The sequence below is a fragment of the Podarcis tiliguerta genome (genome assembly GCF_965153285.1).
Source record: "Podarcis tiliguerta genome assembly, chromosome: 9".
NCBI classification, from domain to species: Eukaryota; Metazoa; Chordata; class Lepidosauria; order Squamata; family Lacertidae; genus Podarcis; species Podarcis tiliguerta.
The window spans coordinates 71,670,999-71,695,009 of record NC_139542.1 but is presented as its reverse complement, the minus strand read 5'-3'; the positions used below and the strand labels follow the sequence as shown (position 1 = coordinate 71,695,009).

Genomic DNA, 24,011 nt, shown 5'->3' with positions numbered 1-24,011 from the left:
CTTCTCCCCCCCCCCCCCAATTATCTCCCTTCCTTAATCTATAGTTGACTACTATGACCTCTGCCAAAATCATAACAGGGGCTGGCCCCTCTCCTTAAATGAGAACTGTGCTATTTTCGCTCTGTGACAAAATGGTTATTTGTCTCTGTAAAATAGGCTAAAGGGTCTGTTTATATTTACTGCTCTGGTGCATGAGGGGTTAATTGTCATTGTAGCCTCTTAATATGAGTCTCATGTAACAAAGGTCACCTAATTAAGACCTGCAGAGGCCATTCTCAACCAGGTCTGTTCTGTGTTCTCCCACTGCATAGCAAATATCTATATTGCGTTTTGAAGATGCTTTTTCAATAAACATTTTAAAATGGAAATTTTTATTCCAGTCTGTATCTGTATTGGATTTTGTTTGTATATATGAAATGGTTTTATCTATGTTTTTATGGTTAGCTATGTTTCTGAGAGTGATTTATGAATTGAGCTTAAAAAACAAAATAAAAATTCCTTCCTTCCAGATAGTATTTATATTATATGTAAGATTCAGGACACAAACTTTATTATCAACATACATCATAGTCCTTCGGTCTGGCTGCAGGCTGCCTACCTAGTTTTGTACAAATCACGTCGAGAATAAATTGTAAGCAAGTTGGGTCAATGAGATTAGCCTTGGCCAAGGTAAGCTTGTGTTCAGGATCTAGAGAAAACAAAGACTGTTTTGCAGATGAATAGTGGAAGATAAGCACCTGACAGCTAGAACTAATCCACAGATAAATGAAATATATATAAAAATTGTCCAGTAGCACCTTAGAGACCAACTAAGTTTGTTCTTGGTATGAGCTTTCGTGTGCATGCACACTTCTTCAGATACATGTACACAAAAGCGTATACCAAGAACAAATTTAGTCGGTCTCTAAGGTTCTACTGGACAATTTTTTATATATACCGGTATTTTGACTGTGTCAGACCAACACTGCTACCTACCTGAATCTAGAACCACAGATAAATGTTGATGAAGGCTGTATGAGTGTTTTTTAAAGTTGCAAATTTTACACTGTTGAAAGCTTATCTGTGGGTTAGGGAGCAACTGTGCAGTTATTGGGCTCATCACAGGTTTCACTGGTGATGTGTGATATTATTTGGCCTTTTTGTCAGGGGTCAATATATTGGCTTGCTGGATTCCTGTAGCCATATAGTTAGTGTAGTTAGTGATTTTGTTTCCATGCTGCTCTGCTTGCCTTTTTGTCCCATTGCCCATGGGGGAAAACACTGATTCACCTGAAGACCTGAATCGGCATAGGAACATGTTTCTCACTTGTGTTGAGAATGCTCCACAGGCCTGCACCACCTGCCATGTCTCATCTGTGTTGGGGGAAGTGATAGTTATCATGGACATTAAATAACAGTGGATACACCGCTGCACAAATTGGCTGCATTGTCCAGCAGATTTGGGGTGTTGTCTCTACTCCAGGCAGCCACCAGCCACTGAAGGCCTGGCTGCAATTTTTACTCTATTGTTTCTGAAAGTGGTGTGTGTGCCCCTCCTCTTCTGGGTTTGGAAAGTATAGCAGACACAGCAGTGCTGTAGCCCCAGCATATTCTAGCCTCCCCACCCTCTCCACCATAACTGGTAGCAATACTCTGTTGGTGTCTTTGGATCGCTCTGAATTGACTATGTTTACTTTTCTATAAATGTGCTGTGAGTCTTGCAACAACATGAGTTCAAGAATACCTGGATCTCAGAAACAAGGCACAAGGAGTCACAACTCCTTTAAAGAATTTTATTTGTGTAGAATTGAATTAAACAACAAAAGAAGAAGAAAAAATACAGGACTCTTCCCTTTCCCTCCCTGTCCCACTGAAGTGTGTTCTCATACAATACACAACTAGATTTCATTATGTAATAGAAAGAATTGAGAACTACAAAACTGGAACTTAAAAATCATTGCATATGTGGTCAAAGATTAGAGTCCCTACATTTTATAACAGAAAGACTAAAGCAATGGCTTTTGTAATGCAATTTCAATCCTGGCAATGAGACACGGTTAAGCTTTTAGTGTTCACAGGACACACAGTTAGGAAACAAGCTCAAAGCCATTAGTGCCATGCAGTCCATATGAAAAATTCCTTTCTCTCTCTCTCTCTCTTATCAGCACTTCTGCTTTTACATTAGTGATGGTTTTAGTACCACCAACCCTCCCCCCAATCTCCCTGTAACCCTTCTGCACGGGTGTTATTTATTTACTTTACCATTTTAAAGTGATTTGTTTCAAACTGGTTTCCAAGGTATCTATTTGGAACCTAACATAGGCATAATGTTTAGAATAACGCTGCACCAGTCACGGAATCCTTTCTAATCTTCTGTGCTTTTTTAAAGCACAAATTGTAAGGCATTCAATACTAGCTATTTCACCAAACTTCAATTAAAAACCTACACAATCTGCCCCCCCCCCCCCGTGGTGCATTATTCATTACCAAAGTTAATCAATAAAAATCAGCATATTCGTTCCCAACTGACCTTAAACAGTGAGTCTTTTTTTTTTTGTTATAACCAGAACTCAGTCAACTTTACAGGTTTAGAAGAAATACCAATTGTTTCTGAAACATAGCCTTGCACATCTCAAAAGTTTAGTCTCTGCACTGCACCTTAAATCAGTGAATCCAGAGAAGCAGAAGAGATTAGCAAGCTGTGCCAAGTCAGTGCCAGATTATGACAAACCTTCCAAGGGTTCTTGGAAATGAGCCACATGGCCTTGGAAATGACGGGGGCAGCTACCATAAATGAAGGCTCATTTACGCAGTACAGATGCTGTTGCATCCACAAGTGGCGCAACGTATTGGAGCAATTGATTGAGGTCATGATCTGACTTAATAAAGGCAGTAGGTATGGGTCTGCTACTAGGAAATTTTATTTTCAAAGGCTTGAAATTAACTTCCGAATTATCAGGTGAGGTTGGATACAAACTTTTGGTAGAAAAGAAATTAGTAAAATAACGGGTTGTTCTGTCAGTTTATTAGAACGCAGGCAGAGGGATCAGCAGGAAACACCACAAATCACTTCATTCTTCTTACACATAACAAATAGATTTAAATTTCAGCTATGCTACAATACAGAATAAGGGAAGGGAGAAGACAGCTTTCTTCAAAGCCTCAGTGTAACGTTATTTCTAATTACACAGTGCGAAAGCAGGTGCTCGGTTCCATAATACAACCTCTCAAAATATAACTGCAATCATATCCAAGTTGTCAGTATTTAAGAAGCCACTTGGTAACAACAGTAGGCTCTGGGACAAGAACAAATGTTAGAGTGAGCAGACAGCAACACCCGGTGGAGCACGACCTTGCAAAAATCCATTGACTGCATATATAAATCAGCGTGGGCTCTCAACGTGACACATGGGGTTCCATGGAAGTCATTTAGCTTTGTTTGCGTACTAGGGATAAACCCTGGTTAGCTGCTGTTGAATATGCAGGATTAGCACCTTCTGCTCATTAATTTCCCATTATAATCTTAAGCAATCAAGCTATAGCTTGAGGGTGTTGCTTGTTCTGCTTGTTACTAAAGACAAAAGAAAACACTCAGTAAGAACTGATACATTCTAGTGGTTAATAAACTTAGACTCTAACCATGACAGTATATTTGAAGGTATTTAGGAGTCAGTCTTCTTTTTGTTTTTCTTCAGGAAGGAAGGTGTACGGAACTTCTTCTTCTTCTTGGACGGAGACTTCCCAGGAGACTCATCACCGCCGGCTTCGGCTGCTGCCCCCTCCTCAGCCAGTGGGCTCACTGCCTCTTCCCCCGGCTGAGATTGGGGTTCTGGATTTTCAGGAGGTAACTCAGTCTGGCTTTGGGCGAGATCTTTGTCACTTTTATCATCCTCTTTTCCAAAGGTTGGGAAGCCGAGGTGCTCTGAAGGCTCATCAGGGGTGAGATCTGGGAGGCTTTGCTTGAAAGTTGCAGCATCACTGTCATCGTTGCAAGTCTGGTTAGGCTGCCTCTCTAGTGGAGCAAGCAACAGGAAACATCTGTTAATGTCTGCCTGTTGCTGAAATGAGGGCTAACAGAAATTAACTGTGGAAAACCTACATGCAGAGCCAGGAGTTTTGAGTCTCTTTGTAAATGGCTTTGGGCAGAGAGATGCAACTGAAATATTTATTTGAATTCTGTCTGCTCCACAATGCTTTAGAGTCAAAAACCAAAGTGTCAGAAGTTTACATCCTAAAAATTCTGCTGACTTCTTACATTTATTTATGAAATATTGTTCACTCTTCTCTATAAGCACACAGGGTAAAGGGACCCCTGACCATTAGGTCCAGTCGTGGCTGACTCTGGGGCTGAGGAGCTCATCTCGCTTTATTGGCCGAGGGAGCCGGCGTACAGCTTCTGGGTCATGTGGCCAGCATGACTAAGCCACTTCTGGAGAACCAGAGCAGCGCATGGAAACGCTGTTTACCTTCCCACTGGAAAGTTATCTACTTATCTACTTGCACTTTGACGTGCTTTCGAACTGCTAGGTTGGCAGGAGCAGGGACCGAGCATAAATGGAAGATGCATATGCTTGTTTCTCCTTATTTTGCAAAATAATAATAACTGGACTCGCTATTCAGACGGAGTAGCACTGATGACGTAATGAGGTTTTATGTTAGCCTCTCGCAGTGGCCCAAAAGACTGGCTTACACGAAGGCATTCACTATGAAAAATGAAGCCACACTCTCTGCAGGTGAAGGAGCTTTTATACAAAGCTCAGCAATGCTAACCATTGCTCCCTTATCCTCAAAAGACATCTCACCTGTATCTTCAAGTGGGCCAGAGTTTTGTGTGACTTGGAATCTTAAATTCTGCATTCTTTGCAACCTGATTCTCCATTTGTTCAAATATTACAGAGACACGGGGAAAGCAGAGGCGTGAACTACCCCCGCTTCTGTTTCCCCTCTCGCACTGCAATGCAATAGAAGAAAGGAAACACGGACGTATATGGGTGATTCGCCTTCTGTTCCCCCCACTTTTGCATAATGCATGAATTGGCTTTCAGGATGGAAAAGCATGTTGTACTTTGCCATCTCTTATCTGTTTTTTAGACACAGTCCAGAAATGTAATCATCATTAAGAAGGTGCCTCTATCTCTGGCCTTACAGAAAGTGAGAGAACACTATTGTGAAGAGCATCCCGGACATAAACAACAGGAGATGATCTTATGTAGATCAAATCTTAGCTAGCTCCTTGGATTACTAAGGATGTTAGGATCCACCGCACATGCTCTCTTCACATAAACACAGGGAAGCTCAAACCACAGCAAAGTTGCAACAGCAAACATATCACTTTATTTCTGAGGCACTGGAGGTTTATGGCCATGGTTCTTGGCCCAATTTGAATTGCAGTGACTTTAGGTACCTGGTTCATTTCAGTACTGCACTGAAAATACCATGCTGTGATTTGTATTCTTTTAAGGTTAATTTAATACTGCATTCACCTTCTTTGTATTTGTATTTAACAATTCTCTGTTTCATCTTTATTTGAAGCTTGGAACAGGAAAAACCTGGGATTTGTTAGCTTAGTGATGATAACCACTTCAAACTCAGCAAACCAAAACATTAGAAGTTTTAAAATGGGTTAGGATAATTTAAAAGCAGGGGGAAATGAAAAAGCTATTTGGAAAGTTAAAAGCTGCAATTAATTTCTTTTATTTAAATATAGCTCTTTAAATGTAGTTCAACTATCCTTCTGTTTTCATTGCTGTTGTTACAGCAATTAATTGCTGCCATCACATGGAAGGAAGTCAGATGAAAATGGAGTCAGACCAACAGTCCCACTAGCTCAGCAATGTTTGCACCTGACTTCACCAAGTCGGCACCCTCCAGAAGTTTTGGACTACAATTCCCATCAGCCCCAGCCAGTATGGTCATGCTCCTATCAGCCCTGGCAACATACTGCTGTGCTGGTGGGGGTTGTAATCCAAACTGTAGTCCAAAACATCTGAAGGGAACCAGACTGGCAAAGGTTGGTGAGTAGCAGTGGCTCTCAAGAGTTTCAGACAGCATATTCTCAGCCCTACATAGAGATTGCTGGGAACTGAAGCTGGGACCTTCTCCATGCAAGGCAGATGCCATATTAGAGTTATGGCTCTTCAGCAAACTTTCTTGGTTTCCCTTTCCATTGTAACCAGAGAACATGGTTTGTTTTTCTGTAACAAACCACAATCTCTAGTCTACATTAAGCCATGATTTGTGGCTGGCTTGCTGATTATGGCTTGTTAGGGAATCCCAATCCCAATCTCTGGTTCAGATGCAACAGAAAAGTAGGTCTTCCCAGTTTAACCCCTCATACGCCAGGAGAGGAGTGAAGTGGGAGCAATCAGGCAGCATGTGCCAGCACACTGCCCATTCATGCTAAATTGGTAAGTCTGGCCTTTTGTTACGTGCAAACATGGCAAAGAAATGTATGGATATGGCTTTAAGGAACAACAACAAAAACTTTAAACATTTATTCAGCTCAGCAAATTAAATGCACCTTTCCAATGGGACTTAACAGTTAGATTTTACTCGAAAGAATTTCAGAGTCAAAAATAAATTGAAAAGGTAAAGCTTACTGGATGCCCATGAAGAAGCACAGTAAATGCTATATAAAACAATGCAACTGGTACAACCATGTGCTGAAAATGGCACTATAAAGCCACTCTCTAACATATGATTATAGTCCAGTTTGACATGAGAAGGAGAGGGGACTTTCCTGTCCCACAGAAATGTATGTGGAGTGCTGTTATGGAGGCATTATAAGAGAAATACAGGCTACCAGATTTGCACGGTCTACAGTCTTCTCTTCTTTGTGCTCCTCAGCCTGAAGAGAGGGGCTCAGGCTCCCTTCTCACAACAGGCAACGCACCACTTAGGAAAACAGACACAATCATGAAGAGATGAGCCTCTTTGAAGCATCCTTTTATCTCTCAAGGTGATTTTAGTTTGTTGTCATTGATATAAGGAGCAATGCAACACTACCTTATTCTCTGCTTTACAGGATAAATCAATGGTTTGGGGTCAAAATCAGTAGGTGAACACCTGGAGTGTTTTATACATATGGCTACCAAGTCACACTCAAGTCTACTACAGACTGTATTTTTCTTAAGGTACCTCTGATCTCTTTGTTCTGGTAAAGCAACTGAAATAGTTAAGCAGACTTCAAACTATGTAAAGGCTGACCAAACCAACATAGGGAGGAAACACCACAAAATATGCAAGAGAATGAAGCACAGCACAGAGAAGTCAGGAAAAGCAGCAGGAACAGGGATGGGATGGTACTTACTATGGCAACAGGTACTCTTTAGCATATCCACCTCCTGTTTGTAACGCAGCCACAAGAAGAAAAAAGCACAAGTAGAGAATCTATACATCCATCACAGCCATTGTGTTATATTAAAAGAATGGTCATTACCATTCTTATAAAATACAGAATGAGGTGGTGTGAAGAGACAACTTTGTAACAGACAAGTGATAAAACCCAGGGTAAAAGGGAAACACTGAACACATCTTAGATTACACCTGGTTTGAGTACTCAACATATTTTCACCAATTCACTGCAGCAATAGGTCTGGTCTTGCTCTCATTAAGCAGAGACCTTAAAGAAATCAAATCTTTTAACTTTGAAACCTATGAGTAGAGGTGTAATCCAATTACAATAATGCTTAAGAAATGTGCAACCACCAAGAAGAATTTGCTAAAAAAAATTTGCATGGTCCAAAACCCCATTTGGGCAGGAAGGGGTTTCATCAATGGAAACAGCTCTAGACAGGAGTCCATATATCTAAGACCTGCGTCTCTCTGGAAGTGAAATCTCCTTTTGTTGGTAAGTGGGGCTCAGGTGCAGCAGTGGTTGGTATGGCATTGCCAGTTACCGAGAGGAAGGGAGGCACAGCTGTGGGGAGCTTGGTGCAGCAGCGTTTGGGTGGTTCTGCCACGGCACTTGCACTGGGCTGAGCTTCCTGCCACTTGCCCCTCCCCCTCTTGATAACTGGCAGTGATGAGCAGCGTTGGGAAGCCAGATCAGCAAAGCAGTGGTGCCCACTACTGCTCAGGGATACCCTGCTCACTGGTGCACATTGGGACATTAGCTTCACTAATATCCTGATGGATGACATTCTACAACTTGTGCCTGGTTTGGTAGGCAGCTACTATTTGGTAGCATAGATATTTCCTAGTAGCCAGCTGTGAAGTCAAATCCTAAAACAAAAGGTTTAAGATCAACTGCTGACAACTATTTCTGCCAATGAAAGAGGAGAACTGGAGAGGGGAGAGATAATGGCCGAGTGGCTGGCTATTAATGATCAAGAATCTTTCAGTACTGCTGAAAGGACACTCTGGGAACCCTCAGTGCAAAGAAATAATTTCAAAATTCTCTAGCATCATTTTAATTTCAGCAAATCTGTAAATTCTATTCTTGTGACTTTGTTAATGTGACCATCCAAAAAGCTATTATGTGATTTCCCATTCAGTCTCCCTTTTCACAATATTTAGCTATGTTAAGTTTTTTAACAGCATGATCCTGTGCCAATTTACTTGGAAGTAAATCTCACAAACAGCAGTTACTCCCAAGTTAACTGGGAACAGGATATTAAAAGGCAGTGGCATAGCGTGGGTTGTCAGCACCCGGGGCAAGGCAAGTAATTTGCGCCCCCTAACCCGTGGATTTTAGTAGGGGCAGAGAGCTGCGAGTGCCCCCCCAGAGGTTGCGCCCGGTGCGGCCGGCCCCTCCTGCACCCCCCACGCTACGCCACTGTTAAAAGGAGCTCTGAAGTTGACTCTTCCTGATCCCACAAGCCATGAAAAAGTTACACTTGGAGCTGGAAATGATCCAAAGGAATTTTCTATTGCCATTATGGAATAGAGAATATGGAAATACTGTGTACAGTTTTGGGAGACCACTGCTTGAAGAGAGTGCCAAAGAGGTGAGAAAGTTGCATAAGAGTGCAACCGAAGAGATCCAGTGCTGGAACATCTTCCCTATGAAGAAAGCTTAAAGCACTAGTGGCTTTTCCGTTGAAAAGAACTTAAAAGAAACAGGACAGAGGTTTACAAAGTTCTGTACAGTGCAGATAGAAAGAAAAACCTCCCTCCTTCACAACACAAGAACTCAGGATCACTCGATGACACTACTGGCAGCAGATAAAGGACAAAATGTGTAAATATTCCACAAATTAAAAGTTGATATTGCTAACTAGCTAAGATGGCTTTTAAAAAGAATAAAGCAATTCATGAAAGAAAACTATTGATAACTCTCTGGGACGGTATGCCACTTAATCAGGAGCTAACAAAAGGAGATGGCCATCACTTTCCATGTCACACGGGACAGAGTGTGGTCTTGTCCAATCAGGCAGCCCTTGTGTTCTCAAGTGCACATTTCTTTATTATTGCGAACACAACCACTAGCACATTTAGCTATATGTTGCTCTACAGAATAAAATAGATGAACACATTTTTATCTGATATCAACTGAAACATGAACACAGAGGTGCAGCTACACAAACTCTTAGCTCCAGGGGACATACCTTCCTCCAGTTTCACTGGAGTGCTGGGTGGAGTGCAAGCAGCAGGATGCTCCAAAGAGCTCCTCTCCCTCTGCTGTCTGGCATCGTCTGAATCTTCTACAAAATGTAAGAGTACAGACCAGGTTAAACAGATCACTCTCACAATTCACATAACTGTGCATAAAGGATCTTTTAATGAAGAACTCTGTTCAGAAGCTGTTTCAAATGTAAATGAAAACACGAGCGCAACTGAGCAAAAATGTGCTACTAATTGTGCCCTATGTTAAAATAGATAGGGAAGTTTGAGGTTTCATTTTAGAATTTACTGTGGCTGATGACATCTGAAATTCAAAGGAGGCAATGAATGGAACATTATATAAATTATAAACACAAACTGTTAAGGATTCCAGATTAGTCCAGCTACTACAGATCACAGAAAAAAACCATAAATGACCATTGCAAGGAACTTTGTTCAGCGGAAGCCTCTCTAGCAGGAAGCAACCATAAACTAAAGCGAAGATATTCACAAACTGGACTGGTCTTGTCCAGCTGGCAGCTTCATTGCCTGCCACATTGAGCAGTAAGATTTTTGTCAACGTTAGTTCAACTGTGTGTAGCTGCTGCTGAAAAGCTATGTAATGACGTGCAATTCTCCATCCTCTTTCTACCCAACTAGTCAACTAAGAACAATCAGCCTGGGGTTACAGTTGCCTTGGCAATGCAAATATGTTCATTTTCTCACCCTCAACCACCCTGCAAACTGAATCCCATTGTTTCTTAAAGGTAAAGGTACCCCCGACCGTTAGGTCCAGTCGCAGACGACTCTGGGGTTGCGGCGCTCATCTCACTTTACTGGCCGAGGGAGCCAACGTTTGTCCGCAGACAGTTTTTCCAGGTCATGTGGCCAGCATGACTAAGCCGCTTCTGGCGAACCAGAGCAGCGCATGGAAACGATGTTTACCTTTCCGCCAGAGCGGTACCTATTTATCTATTTGCACTTTGATGTGTTTTCGAACTGCTAAGTTGGCAGGAGCTGGGACCAAGCAATGGGAGCTCACCCCGTCGCGGGGATTTGAACCGCCGACCTTCTGATCGGCAAGCGCTAGGCTCTGTGGTTTAGACCACAACACCACCCGCATCCCTTATAGTAATGCAAAAGAAAAAAATCATCCTAAAGGAGAGGCAATTTTTGTTCAAAGCTCAAATGCAAGGAAGGGTACGCCTGTTGTGTAGTGGCAAGCATTTCATGCTTGGGAGACTGATCCGTACGCAGCCACGAAAATGACTGACTGGCCTTGGGCTCAGTCTCTCTTTCTCAGCCTAATCTACTTCACAAAGTTGCAATGAAAAAAAAGTAGGCAAAGAGAGAACATATATGCCACCCTGGGCTCCAAGAAGGCCTGGATAAAAATGTAATCAGTAACCATTATAAAGACAATCAGTTCAAGCTGAAGAATAACCGAGTCTTCAATTGCTGGATCAACTTGTTCAAAATTTCTGGATGTCCCAATAATGTTAAGTCTTATGATTTTTAACATATACCAAATTATTATGCTACTTGAATTTATTATTGAAATTATTAATAATATAATAATAATATAAAATTATATAATAAAAATTTATTAATAATATAATAATAACTTGAAGTTATTATTGAAATTATTATACTACTTGAAGTTTCTAAATTACATCCACTTTGTCTGAAAAACATTTTTCACAAGGGATGTTATGTTCACAAGGCATGTTATATCCAGTAAGTGTACTGTTTTATACCTGTGTACACAATAGCTGAGCATCACAAATCAACAAATGTACACTCTTACACAAACATCTGTACATGCACTGAGATTGCTTGTACCTGTATTCAGTGCAATGTGTGAGTACGTCTAGAGTTACTGAAAACATAGAACAATGGGCAGTACTGGTCTCAGCAAGATATTCTCCCCCCCCACACCCTTGTTGCTTCTTTGTGGTTTCAAATAGCTTTTCTGTATATGTTTTATTGTATTGGGAAATAGATTTGAGATGCTTTATAGCAGGGGTGGGGATTTTCTGGCCCTGAATGCCAGATTTCTTTCTAACTTCCAACCCATGGGCCAGTTTTGACAGCTGGTCAAGGCCATTCAGCTGTCAGAATTAACCCACATTGCTTCCCCACTCCATTCATTGGCTTCGTGGAGAATTCAATTCTGCCCTCTGCAGGGGTTTGCTTCACCAGTGCGTTCACCGCAGATTCCACATGGCAGGATTAAAGCCTCCACTCACCAGCTGATGAGTGTAGAGTTCAATCCTGTTCTCTGTAGGAGCCTCTTCTGCCATCACAGTCCCTGCAGGGAACATGCTGATGTGCTGATGAAGCAATACCCAGCAGACTGAACTCTGCTCCCAGCAACATCACCAAGTCACTTCATTGATTGACAGGTGGGTGTGATTTGGGATGAGTCAAACTGGAATGGCCCAGATTGGCTGGAGGTAACGACCCCCTGCTTTGTAAAAAGCAATTCATAAATGAAATAACAGAATTGCAATGGAATCTGATTATGAAAGTTTTAAGATCACAGTTCTATTATTTTTTGCTTTTCGAGCTCAGCAATAACATCAAGTAAGGAAATCTATACAAAAACCATTTCAACTTCAACATGAAAGAGCAACCAAGTCTCCAAACTCTGTGCTTCCAGCAGAAAAAATGAACTACGGTAGCAGCAATAAATGAGTGTGTAGTTTAACATTGCTTGTTTCTTATCACTGAAGTTGTCTGCAAGATAATGTGTTGCTTGCCCTAGCCAACAAGAAGCCCACCTTCAACACTCCTCCTTTGTCTCAAGTAAGAAGCACAGCAGCAATACAGAATGTTTCTGCTAGGGCCGCTCCTGTAACTGCTTGGTACATTGTGCAGGTTGGGCAAATGTCACAGGACAAACACCGAGGTATGATGAGAATCAACACAAAGGAAACTTATAAGGGAAGCCTGGCAAATTAAACTACATATCCGAAGTATATTGACACCATGGTAAGGCAAGTTAGAGTTAGGTAGACACAAACCTGACTGCCTCTGTTTCCTTTCTACTTCTCTGCGATACTCTTCTAGTTCTTGGTCTGTGAACTTGTTGAAGGGGTTTGGTCCTGTTGTGCTTACGATTACTCGTGGTTGGTACTCCTTCTCAATTATTGCCTTTGATGCTGTCACCAATTCTCCCTGTTTGGAAGAAAATAAATGTTTTTCATGAAATAATATACAGAGCACTAACAATGCCTGAGGGCTAAAACAATGGAAGAAATTATTCAAAATCTGATTAAAAAAAACAAGACTGAAAAGATTTTCATTTAGAGAAAGTAAGAATATCGTTTTATCACATGGTTATGGCATCATGACTACATTCCGCAATAGAGCGAGACTAATGAGTTCCAAACTTGTGAAGAGTTTTCAGGTGAAAGACTGCCTACACACATAACAAATTACTAATGGTAACAATAATAATAATAATAATAATAATAATACTCATTTAACCCACTACATGAGAACAGGCATTTCAGGGATAGCATCACACAAACATCAGTGTTTCTGCCACACTATATCCACTCTTAAGCAGCACAACAAAATATAGCATCACTACACAATATTTAAAAGCACCCCTTGGGAAGCAGTGGGAACCAAACTGTTAAAAGACTCAGCTACAAGTCCAAATTAACCTTCTCCAGAACATTCAAAAGTGGGGACAGGCCTTCAGAGAAGGCTTTTCTCTATGGGCCTTCCTCTTGTGCAATACTGACCAGAAATTCCCTTGTACACTTCCACTGGGTGAAAAATCTTGACAAGGTCCACAGCCACGTTTTAAATGTGTGCTATAGAATGACATCTTTGTCATAATTTGCACTGGAGGCACAAAAACATTTAACGTCAGTGACCATAGTTATCTTTATTTGGAAGAGCAGCCCCTCATTTTTCTTTATTCTTACCCTGTGGGGAACAGAACCCATAGTCCTGCAGGACGTGGACTCAAATAACACAAAAGCCGGGCTATATTGTTCTTTCACTCTTTCAGGTACTTTTAAACTTACGGAAAGAGCAAGGCAGTAGCGTGGAGCTCACCAAATCATGTGGGAAAATATGTTGAAGGACAACATATTAACACTCCACACAGAAGGAAATCATTCCCAGGAAGAACAAGATACTGAGTTCCCCCAGGAAAGATGGCAGATACATCTTGTCAGCACCTAATACTCCATGAAGGGCATATATCAGATGAGTTAGAGAATTTCAGACTCTTCTGATCAGATTTCAAAGGCTCATTTCTGGCCCATATCCCTGAGTGCCCAAACCTTGTTGGAAGATACTAGAGGATGCTCTTGTTGACCGGTAGAGAACTCCGATGTCTGTTCCCTGAGCTTAGATTCCAGCAGTGAAAAAGGTGGATGAGCAGGAGAGGGAAAATAAATAAACTGTGAAAGGAGTCGGATATCAGAGGATGCTCTAATTCTGAGACACTTCCTATGACAGTCAACTATATTTTTGTCACTTTTAATATTTTATTTCAATATTTGAGGTTACACTTTGTCACTCAACAGATGTAACCCTATTCTACAATACTAATAACTAACCCAACCTTGATTTTTATTAATTATGATTACATACAATTGTGTTAATAATAATAATAATAATAATAATAATAATAATAATAATAATAATAATTTATTTATACCATCTGGCTGAGTTTCCCCAGGCACTCTGGGCAGCTCCCAATAGAGTGTTAAAAACAATAAAGCATTAAATATTAAAAACTTCCCTAAACAGGGCTGCCTTCAGATGTCTTTTAAAGATAAGATAGCTGCTTATTTCCTTCACATCTGAAGGGAGGGTGTTCCACAGGGTGGGCGCCACTACCAAGAAAGCCCTCTGTCTGGTTCCCTGTAACCTCACTTCTTGCAGCAAGGGAACCGCCAGAAGGCCCTCAGTGCTGGACCTCAGTGCCTGGGCTGAACGATGGGGGTGGAGACGCTCCTTCAGGTATACAGGACCGAGGCCGTTCAGGGCTTTAAAGGTCAGCACCAACACTTTGAATTGTGCTCGGAAATTCATATTCAGTTCCATCCTTTTAAACAAATTTCTTACTATGTTCTGCTATTCTTTTTCTGTGGACTTCACATATGAAAAGTTACTTTTTAAGCAGGCTAGAAAAGAGACATTGCACATACCTTTGTAAACCAAGAAAACTTTAATAAAAATATCAACTGGGGTGGGGGGGAGAAAGGTAGGCTAGAAAAGGCAGTCAACTATATTGATCAATACTACTATCAATGAAGCACTGGAAACTGGCCAGTTCATCTTGGGATAAGACCAATTCCAATGTCTTAGCTCAGCCCGGTCATATATTGAAGTACTTGTAACCTGTAGACCAATGTTGGGACAGAGCACTGACTTTATCAATGAACCTTTAAAAACTCTAAAAAGTCAATGACCAAGTCTGAGGAGAAGAGCCAGGACAATGTAATTCAATGTAGAAAGATGCAAAGTAATGCCAGAAAATTCCACATATATCCTCATGGGGACTGAACTGGCAGTGACTGACCAGGAACGAGACCCTGGGGTTGTAGGGGAGAGCTTGAGGAAGACATTGACCCAGTGTGAAGCAGCTGTGAAAAAGGAGAATTCCATGCTACGGATCATTAGAAAAGGAACTAAAAACAAATCCATCAATATCATAAAGCAGTTATATAAATCTATGGCGTGACAGAATTTGGAATACTTTGTACAGTTCTGGTCACCTCAAAAGGGATATTGTAGAGGTGGAAAGGGTTCAGAAAAGGGCAGCCAAAATGATCAAGGGGATGAAGCAAATTGCATATGAAGAAAGGAGGGGAGTGTGGTCAGCTTAGAGAGAAAACAAGCAAGAGGTGACATGATAGTAGGGTATGAAATTACATGTGGCATGGAGCAAGTGGCTAGAGAAGTTTTTCTCCCTCTCTCATAACACTAGAACTCAAGAACATCCAATGAAACAATGTTGGAGGATTTGGGACCCAGAAACAAGAATACTTCTTCACGCAGCGCATAGTTGAAACTATGGAACATGCCCCAGCAGGAGGTAGTGATGGCCAGCAACTTGGATGGCTTTTATTAATGGCCACAAGACACGATGGTTAGTTACACTCTGCCTCCATGGTTAGAGGCTGTATGATTCTGAATATAAGTTGCTGGAAAGCCTAGCAGGGGGAAATGCTTTGCACTTGGTCCTACATGCCAACTTCCCATAGGCATCTGGCCAGCCACTGTGAGAACAGGATGCTGGTCCATATTTAGCAAGACTTGGTTGCTGTTTTTAACCCAACTATAAGCATTTTACATAAAAGAACAAAAAGGTTGTAATACAAACAACTTTTTAAAACTGTAAACTTAATAAAATTATCAAGGCATAAATAAAATTAAGTTTTTATAATTGCTGGCATCCATTTTTCTTGGGAGGCAATGGAAGAATGAACCTCCGGGGGTAAACCACTGGAGAGTTACAGCGCCTGCTGTGGCTGTATCAGAGACTGATACAGGAAAGTCATGTCTCTGGTTTCGCTGCTATAGGTCCACCATGATGTTTCTTCTCTCTGCTCTCCTCCCAGCAGTTGCTGCTGTGGATATACTACCTGTCTGCCACTGGGCAATAGCATTGCCTGCAAGTGATTCCCACACAGCGGGGTTCAGGTTCCCAGCCTTCATGTCACATTTGCGGACAACTTTGTAACAGGTCTAGTGCCCGAAGTCAGATTCCAATGGAGCACATTCTTATGGATTCCTGCAATCTTCCATTCTGTGGATATGACCAAGTCAGTCCAGACGTCACTGAGACAGAAGTGCAAACAGGTTGTGAATGTGGTCTTAGGAGAGCACATCTTTGTTTGAGACTCTGTCCTGCCCTGTGATGTCCAACTCTTCCTGACCCACTGCATGTTGCCCAGAAAGCTCAACACACAAGCCTGGCAGACCTTCATCTTGGCATTGGTCATTAGCATCACATTCTCCATACCCTTTTGGAGAGGCAAGCCATTGTCATAGCCGCCTTACCAATACGTTTGTTCAGCTCAGTGTTGATGGAAAGGTTACTGGTTATGGTGGAGCCCAGGTAGACAAAATTGTCTACCACCTTAGGCGTTTGGTTACCAATGCTGACATGTGGAGGGCTTGTTGCCTCCTGAGCAAAAATGTTGGTCTTTGTCAGGCTGATGACAAGACCAAATGGACAAAATGGTTGACGAGTAGCATTTCCTCAAAGTGCACTGTCAAGACTGAGTCATCTGCAAACAACATCTCTCTGATAGGAGCCCACCACACTTTTCTTTGTGAAACGTGGAGATGTTTAGCCAGCTGAAGTATGTCAGAGCTCAGTACCCTGTGTCATAACAATCAGAGCCAAAATATCACTTTCAGAGACACAATATGGAACGCTTCAGTGATTCAACTGTGGTTTCTGGAGTGCTAGAAGCACTTTGTTGAGATGCCAGATCTTTGCTGGACAGGTGGACTAAGGAGAGTTGCTCCCTATAAAAATGGAGGATGCCAGAGCTGATAGGTTTGCTGGAACATTTAGAAAGCCCTGAGGATTCTGCAGAGGCTATTAGGCTGAAGATCTATGCAGAGTCCATCTTGTAGGAATGGAGAAGCTGTGTAAATCCTGTGGTGTTCAGTTGCTGATCCTTCTCACACTATCTCAGGAATGCCACCCAGGTGGACTGGCAAATTCTAGGGATATTTGGCCACCCGAATGGTGCATGGGACTTCCTCTGGCAGCCGAAACCTGAGGAACTTCTCAATCTCCAGGCTGTCAGTTGAAACCACTGAGGACTGGGTTGCTACAGAGAGCCTTAGGACAGCAGATCTGCTCTGTGAAAAAGATTCTATTCTGTGTGTGGTACAGAATTTTGGGCGTTTAGAGTTGTCAAGGCTAGTTGAGGGCCACCAGGGACCTTATTTGTATGCCTGTTTTTAGCATGCAGAACAGGAGCAGAGTTTGAAAAGCACACAGAGAAGGCTGTCAAGGGCATTTCTGTGTCTGCAGAAGAAACAAGCCATCTTGTAGCTGGTGGCTGACACAGAGGTCCACTTCACTTTGCTGAATGCTCTAATTGACACTCTCCTAGCATGTGGAAGGCCTCTAGAAATTCTGTGAAATTAGTGTATGGCTCAAGATGTCCTCAAAAATTATGCCTACTTCTTAAATTAGCAGACTGCTATCAAGCTGTAGCACAAAGCTATCCCAAAGCAAGCAGCCCTTGACTCCACTGCAAGAGGAACAACAAGGCTAACTAATACTTTACAACTCAACTGTCCTTCATAATATTCTATACAAATACAAACGAATAGAATCATGAAGATATCTGAAAAGCTGACAAATAAGGTACAACGAATGCATGGAACTGACTGCTTTTATTTTTCAATTTCTAGTATGATCTACTCTTGTGGCACCAGACACCTTAAAGAAAAAAAAATGATAAGTCTTCATGCAATGCAGTCTACTTTATGATGCAACAAATGTTATCCCAGATTGGCAGGTATATATGCACATGAGTGTAAACTCTGTGGAGAGAAATTTAAGCAGTAAGGCCTAATATTTCCCTTTCTCCACATTCATGTAGCAGAGGAGAAGAACACAACAGGGCCACGTCAGAAATGACCAAAGTGATGCTATTAGTTTGAGAAGAGTAACTTAGGGCTGATTCATATATGTGTAAATGTCTGGTGTGATGTAGTCCCTTTCACTGTAATTGGACTACCTAATATAGGGGTGTGTTTGTAGAAGATTGTCCCATATGGTTACATGCCAGAAACGAGACTACTTTAAAGCTTACTGCCGTGTTACATTTTATGATTTTTCACAATTTCAGATACATGGGTTCTCATGCGAAATTTGGCCAGTACAATCTGTAAAACGACTTTAGGAAGCCAACAAATGGCTCAATCTTCAGAGGCAGTACCATTTGAGATTCATCCATATACAACACCCATGACATGAAAACAGCTACAATCATGCTTTACGTATTTGTGCTGCTTTAATTTTTGGCTAAGCCTGTGGATATTTTGGGTATTACACTGATGTAACCAGGTTACTTAGCAAAGACCATGCATAAACAAAACTACACTGAGAACCGTACAATTTTCCATGTGCTATCCGTGATCATAAAAGGAGTAAGACTGACTTTATTTCTTAAAAAAATAGTAATTTATGTATCAAACATAAACACATGCATAATTTGTAGAATCGTATAACCTTCTTAACATTTACAAAGAAATATAAGCTACAACCCAGGGCAAGAAAGAGGTAGAAGTGAAAGGTAAACAACAGAACTTAGAGCAGTTATGACATGGCAGTAAGTACCTTTCTAACAGAGACAGATTTAGCGGGATTAAAGGCCTGCTCTGTGGGATCGAGCCCTTCAATTGTTTCCGTACAGTCTGAGAGGGGAGCATCCTGCAACAGTAAATTGAGTGAACAGAGCAAACCAAGCTCGGGCTTTAGATCATCAGCTTAAAGCATTATGGCATGGGATAAATATCATGCAGAAAAACAGTAAATTGTGATACAGAAGCGATGGCAATGAAGCAACACATGCACCAACACACTAACCCCAACTTGAAAAATTCCCTGGCCATGATGATGACTAGTCAAACTGCACCAAAGTACAATAAAAAAAATAATTGGGCTACCTTTTGCATCTCTAAAATCTACTGAGTGAAGTCATTTGGTTCTATGCTTTCTCTGAAAAAGCATACATTATGCCTATTTAAAAACTATAAAGGTAAGACAATATCTTCAAATGAATATGTCCTAAAAAGAAAGTTTGCGATAAGGAGTTCATTGCTGATTAAATGTACTGTAGCAATAATGGCTTTGGACTCAGCAGCTTTTTCAATAGAGCTGTGACACAAAGTCTGACTAGTCAAGAGTGGGTTTTTAGCCCACAGAGAAGCAGCCTTGGTGTCTCTCATGCACTGCAACCAGCACCAAAGGCAGTATACTTGCTAATAAACATGCTTCCCACTGAGTTTCTGACCCTAAACATGGTTGCAAAGACAGCAAAATGTTACCTCTAAAACTTACCTTATAAACAGTTAACTTCTGCCGATTAAAGAATAATTTCATAGTGATACATTAGGTGACAGCAGGAATGTACTATAAAGTAACTCGAAGTTTGTATTTTAAGCAGGCTATGTGCTCACCTGAACGAGGCTCCTGTCCACAACAACCCCAGAAAGAACCTGTGACTGTGGTCCAGCAGTTTTAATGTCTTGCAGGTTTTGCTCTCGGATCTGTAAACGAAAAATACATTAATTGCATATGAATAACAGAGAGAACGGAACTCACCTGCCTGTGTGCACCACAATATGAGCTTCGGCATATGAACCTCGGTCAAGTTGGTTTGGATACATACGGTATCAGTTCCATCAATTACCACTGCAGGATACCATTTTTATATTTTATTACACATTTGGGACTGCAAGCATCAGTCTCTCAGAAACTTCCAGGGGTAAAAGGTAAAGAGGACCCCTGTACAGTTAAGTCCAGTCAAACTTGACTATAGAGTGTGGCACTCATCTCGCTTCAGGCCGAGGAAGATGGCGTTTTCAGCAAACTGTTTTCTGGGTCATGTGGCCAGAATGACTAAACAGCCTCTAGGATCCTGCACTAAACCCCAAATTTTGTGACTGCAAATTGGCAGATTTCTTTCTTTCCATAGGCTTAGTTTGAATACATTGTTCTTGTTTTGCAAAAGGAAATCTTATGAGCAATGCAAGGGAGTATGCTCATTGCTACACCCGCAACAATAATTGCATCAAAAATTCCAAAGATCAATTCTCAGAAATAGTGCACACACGTAATATCTGCCTACCTTTCTAAAATGCAAAATTATGACTTTAGGGACAGTGTGAACGGCAACATGGTTAGCTTCTTAAATATGCATTCAGAAGTAATCAGTGTTGACTTGGAAAGCCAAGGGAAGGATGAATACATGAATAGGGGTTGTTTGATAAACCAATCACTATCTAAGCCAGTGTTTCCCAACCTTGGGTATCCAGCTGTTTTTGGACTACAGTTCCCATCATCCCTGACCACTGGTCTTGCTAGCTAGGGATGATGGGAGTTGTAGTCCAAAAACTGCTGGAGACCCAAGGTTGGGAAACACTGATCTAAGCAATATATTTGGCACACTTAATATATGCCAGCCTTCCCCAATCTGGAGCCCTCCAGAGGTTTTGGGCTCCAACATCAGCCCTAGCTAATGGTCAACAATCCAAGCTACCAGTAGGGGACCAGATTAAGAAAGGCTGGCTTACACCAACAGCCGCTGTGCTATTCTGACCAGTTCTTGCCAACTTGAGGAAAGGGATATGAGACTGTTTAGCAAATATAGCCTGTAAGTTACTTATTACAAACTGAAAAGTCAAATCCCACATAGGAGAAATGTTTCGTCTAATTAGCACTCATATCTTTAAGGCATTTTGTCTTTATTTTTGATTCTCTTGAGATTTCAGCTATGATATAGGCGTACTTTCAATGTGGACTATAAAAAAATATTCAGAGATTACAGATAGATTGCCAGTACAAACCTTGTTCCTCATTTCTTGGACTTCCTTTGGGTTAGTGTTCAATGGAACAAATAGATTTTGGACAGCAGAGGTGGCAGTTCTATGTCCATCCTCTTTAGTCCACTGTAATATCAAGAACAATTACATAAAATCAAAATTGCTGTAATGGCTAGCACATTCATAGAAGCAAGTTTACAGCACAGTAAATCATGCATATACAGAACTGAGAAATGAATCAATGACTGCGTTCCAGTATTTGTAAAGACATAACCACCTCTCAGCTTTGAAACAGCTGTTAAGCTATTTTTTTTTTTTTTTGTAATTCAGAGCAAATATTTCAAAAAACTAAATATGAAAAGGAGTGAAGTATATCACAAAGTCCTGAAAAATGCGTCAAAAGATCTTGTTGATTTTTCTGATTGTCTATATTAACAATACTTCAAGAAATGTGAACTAGCTAAAAATGTTACTTTGCTATTTGTATTAACCACAGAAGGCTGCAATTCTTTGCACTTTCCTGGAAGTAAGTCTAACCATACTCAGGCCCCAGCTGCACTACACATCTAAAGCTGTATCATACTACTTTCAACAGTTTTAGCTTCCTCCAAACAATCATGGGAAATGTAGTTTGCTATGGTGCTAAGAGTTAAGGGTGCTAAGAGCTAAGGGTGGTAAGAGGCCACCAATTCCCCCTTCCAGAGCTGCAGTTTACAGAGTTCCCTGGGGAAAGTGATTGACTGTTAAAGCACTCTGGAAATTGTAACAAACTCTAGTTCCCAGGATTCTTTGGGAGAAACCATAGCTGTTTAAAGTGGCATGATACTGCTTTAAATGTATAGTGCAGATGGAGGCTCAGTACAGGACTGAGCCATTAAAATATAACTATCGACAATGCCAAACTTTCTCGACTGTCTTTTAATTTCCACATCATTGATTCACTTCCCTGATATTTAGACACATCAAAGCCAACAGAAAGCACAAGATGACAGGAATATGAAAAGCAGTGTGATGTCAATAACCAGGTTGAGTGAACGATTCTGTACTATGAGGAAAGAGTGGGCATCACCAAAGTTTGGATTCAAAACAAAACTCAATGTAGTTTTCAGAATTGTTTTTGCACAGGCAAATAGATGGATCAGCCTAAGGAAGGAGTTTGGTGATGTCAAAATATTTTGTATAAAGCTTACAGATTCAAAGATTACAAAAAATAAAAACCCATACACAAAGCACTTCCATGATTTCTTTACAGAAGGTTGTTTCATATGGCCAGTACATTTAGTATGTTGGAAGGCAACTTTGTGCCACGACGATCTCTTAAGCGCTCAGTCTCATAAATTATATACCAATTATTGCACAGAAAATGTACTGAACGTTGAAACAAACCCGTTTAAAGATGCTATTCCCCCCAAATAATTTTAAGACAAAAGATAGCCAGAAATAGAACTGTTAAAAAAAGCAACAGAATTTAAAAAAATGTTTTGCAAGTATGAAGTAAAAAAATGGAATGAACATGGAGCTATGGATACTCACTGATTCTTATCTTTTCACATAAAAATAACTCCAGGTTTTTATTAAAGATATTTAACAACAGTATTAAGAACCTTAGTATAACTGGTACTTTAAAAAATATTTAAGAGCATTAAAAATCAAATACACAAACTGAGTAAGATTACATTGTTCTAGCAAAATATTAAAACAAGTTTATGGTTTCAAGTGATTCTTTCATTTTATACTTATTTCAGATATTCACTTCATTACATGTGTTCAAAACACACAAACTCTCATCAATATTTTTACAACATAGGGCACTAACTCTTTCTAGAATAAAAGAAGGGTTTGACAGTACTAGATATAGTATAGCAAAAGGGGAGGGAGTCACCACACAAAGAATCTCTCCTTTGGATTCCATTTTCTCCGTGGATTTTTAGATGGCACTACCTTGACTAAGAGCAACTACATTCCCCATTAATCATTCTGAAAGGGAGAAAAAAGCAACCAAGATTTAGGGGGGTTTCCACTGACAGCAAATGAAAGTATTCAAAGGAGAACAGGAGAAAGTTAACAACTTTTGAACAATATGATTTTTCATGCTCAACACTGATCTGTACTATCACTAGAATGGCTATGAAGGACTCTATGTTCTTGTCTCAAGTTCCTACATTGTCAGCTAATGTATCAATCAGCCACTTTAAAGCCGGCATCATGCACAAATCTGGATTTTAGAATAGAATAGTATACAATATCACAATAAGCATTTCCAAACAGCTATCCACACGATAGCATTTGAAAACCTTTAGTCAAGACTGAAGTGCATATTTTAGCTTTGTAAACAGCAATGTTAAACGAAGTTTCCCCGAACAGTGCCTGGTGGTTGCCTGAGCTGCACTTTAGTCATGCCACACCCAGCTGGTACTAGAGGAAAGATTTTCAAATTATGGCCATCTACTTACATGCAACAATTCATGCAGAAGGCTGTGAACACTGGGAGGCTTTAGGACAGACAGAAGCATAGGGGGTAGAGCAGCAAAAGAGGTCAATTTATTAGGAAGCAAAAGGGCTTAAGAGGAAATAAAGTCTGTGGGGTTGAAACTCTCGTCATTTTTGGTAATCCACAGATCAGATAAAAGGCACTTCAATACGATCCAAATCAGGCCCATGGATTTAACTAAAATGTGGTAATTGGCCAAGTACTTAAAACAAATACCACAAACTACGAGAAGGCAGCCTGGATACAGATTTGTAGACCAGCTAATTTCTGTGCTGAGAAGTGTACATAATTTAGACAAAAATTTTAAAAACTAATTTACTTTAAGTTTTAACTAGGATATTTCCCAGAAAGTACGACCAAAACTTCTCTGATAAAAAACCATTTAAGTAACTCGAATATATAAAACAGAACCAATAAGACATTGGCTTGTTCATTTATTGCTGGCTTC

The 24,011-nt window shown here is 40.7% G+C and overlaps 1 protein-coding gene across 9 annotated transcripts in view; it reads right to left on the bottom strand.

The window, feature by feature from the left end:
* Positions 1-1,758: 1,758 nt before the first annotated feature.
* Positions 1,759-24,011, bottom strand: part of ADD1 (adducin 1) — a 47,025-nt gene continuing 24,772 nt past the window's right edge. For 3 of the 9 annotated variants that reach the window (XM_083398978.1, XM_083398977.1, XM_083398979.1), the window contains exons 11-15: positions 21,097-21,198; positions 19,708-19,797; positions 12,549-12,702; positions 9,528-9,623; positions 1,759-3,991 (exon numbers count right to left, since the gene is read on the bottom strand). In XM_083398978.1, coding sequence (XP_083255104.1) covers positions 3,642-3,991; positions 9,528-9,623; positions 12,549-12,702; positions 19,708-19,797; positions 21,097-21,198 — 792 coding nt within the window. In that variant the 3' untranslated portion in view covers positions 1,759-3,641. Of the gene's footprint in view, positions 3,992-7,288; positions 7,323-9,527; positions 9,624-12,548; positions 12,703-18,865; positions 18,959-19,707; positions 19,798-21,096; positions 21,199-24,011 lie in introns of all 9 variants that reach the window. The other 6 variants (XM_083398980.1, XM_083398981.1, XM_083398975.1 and 3 more) reach the window with 3 other exon arrangements.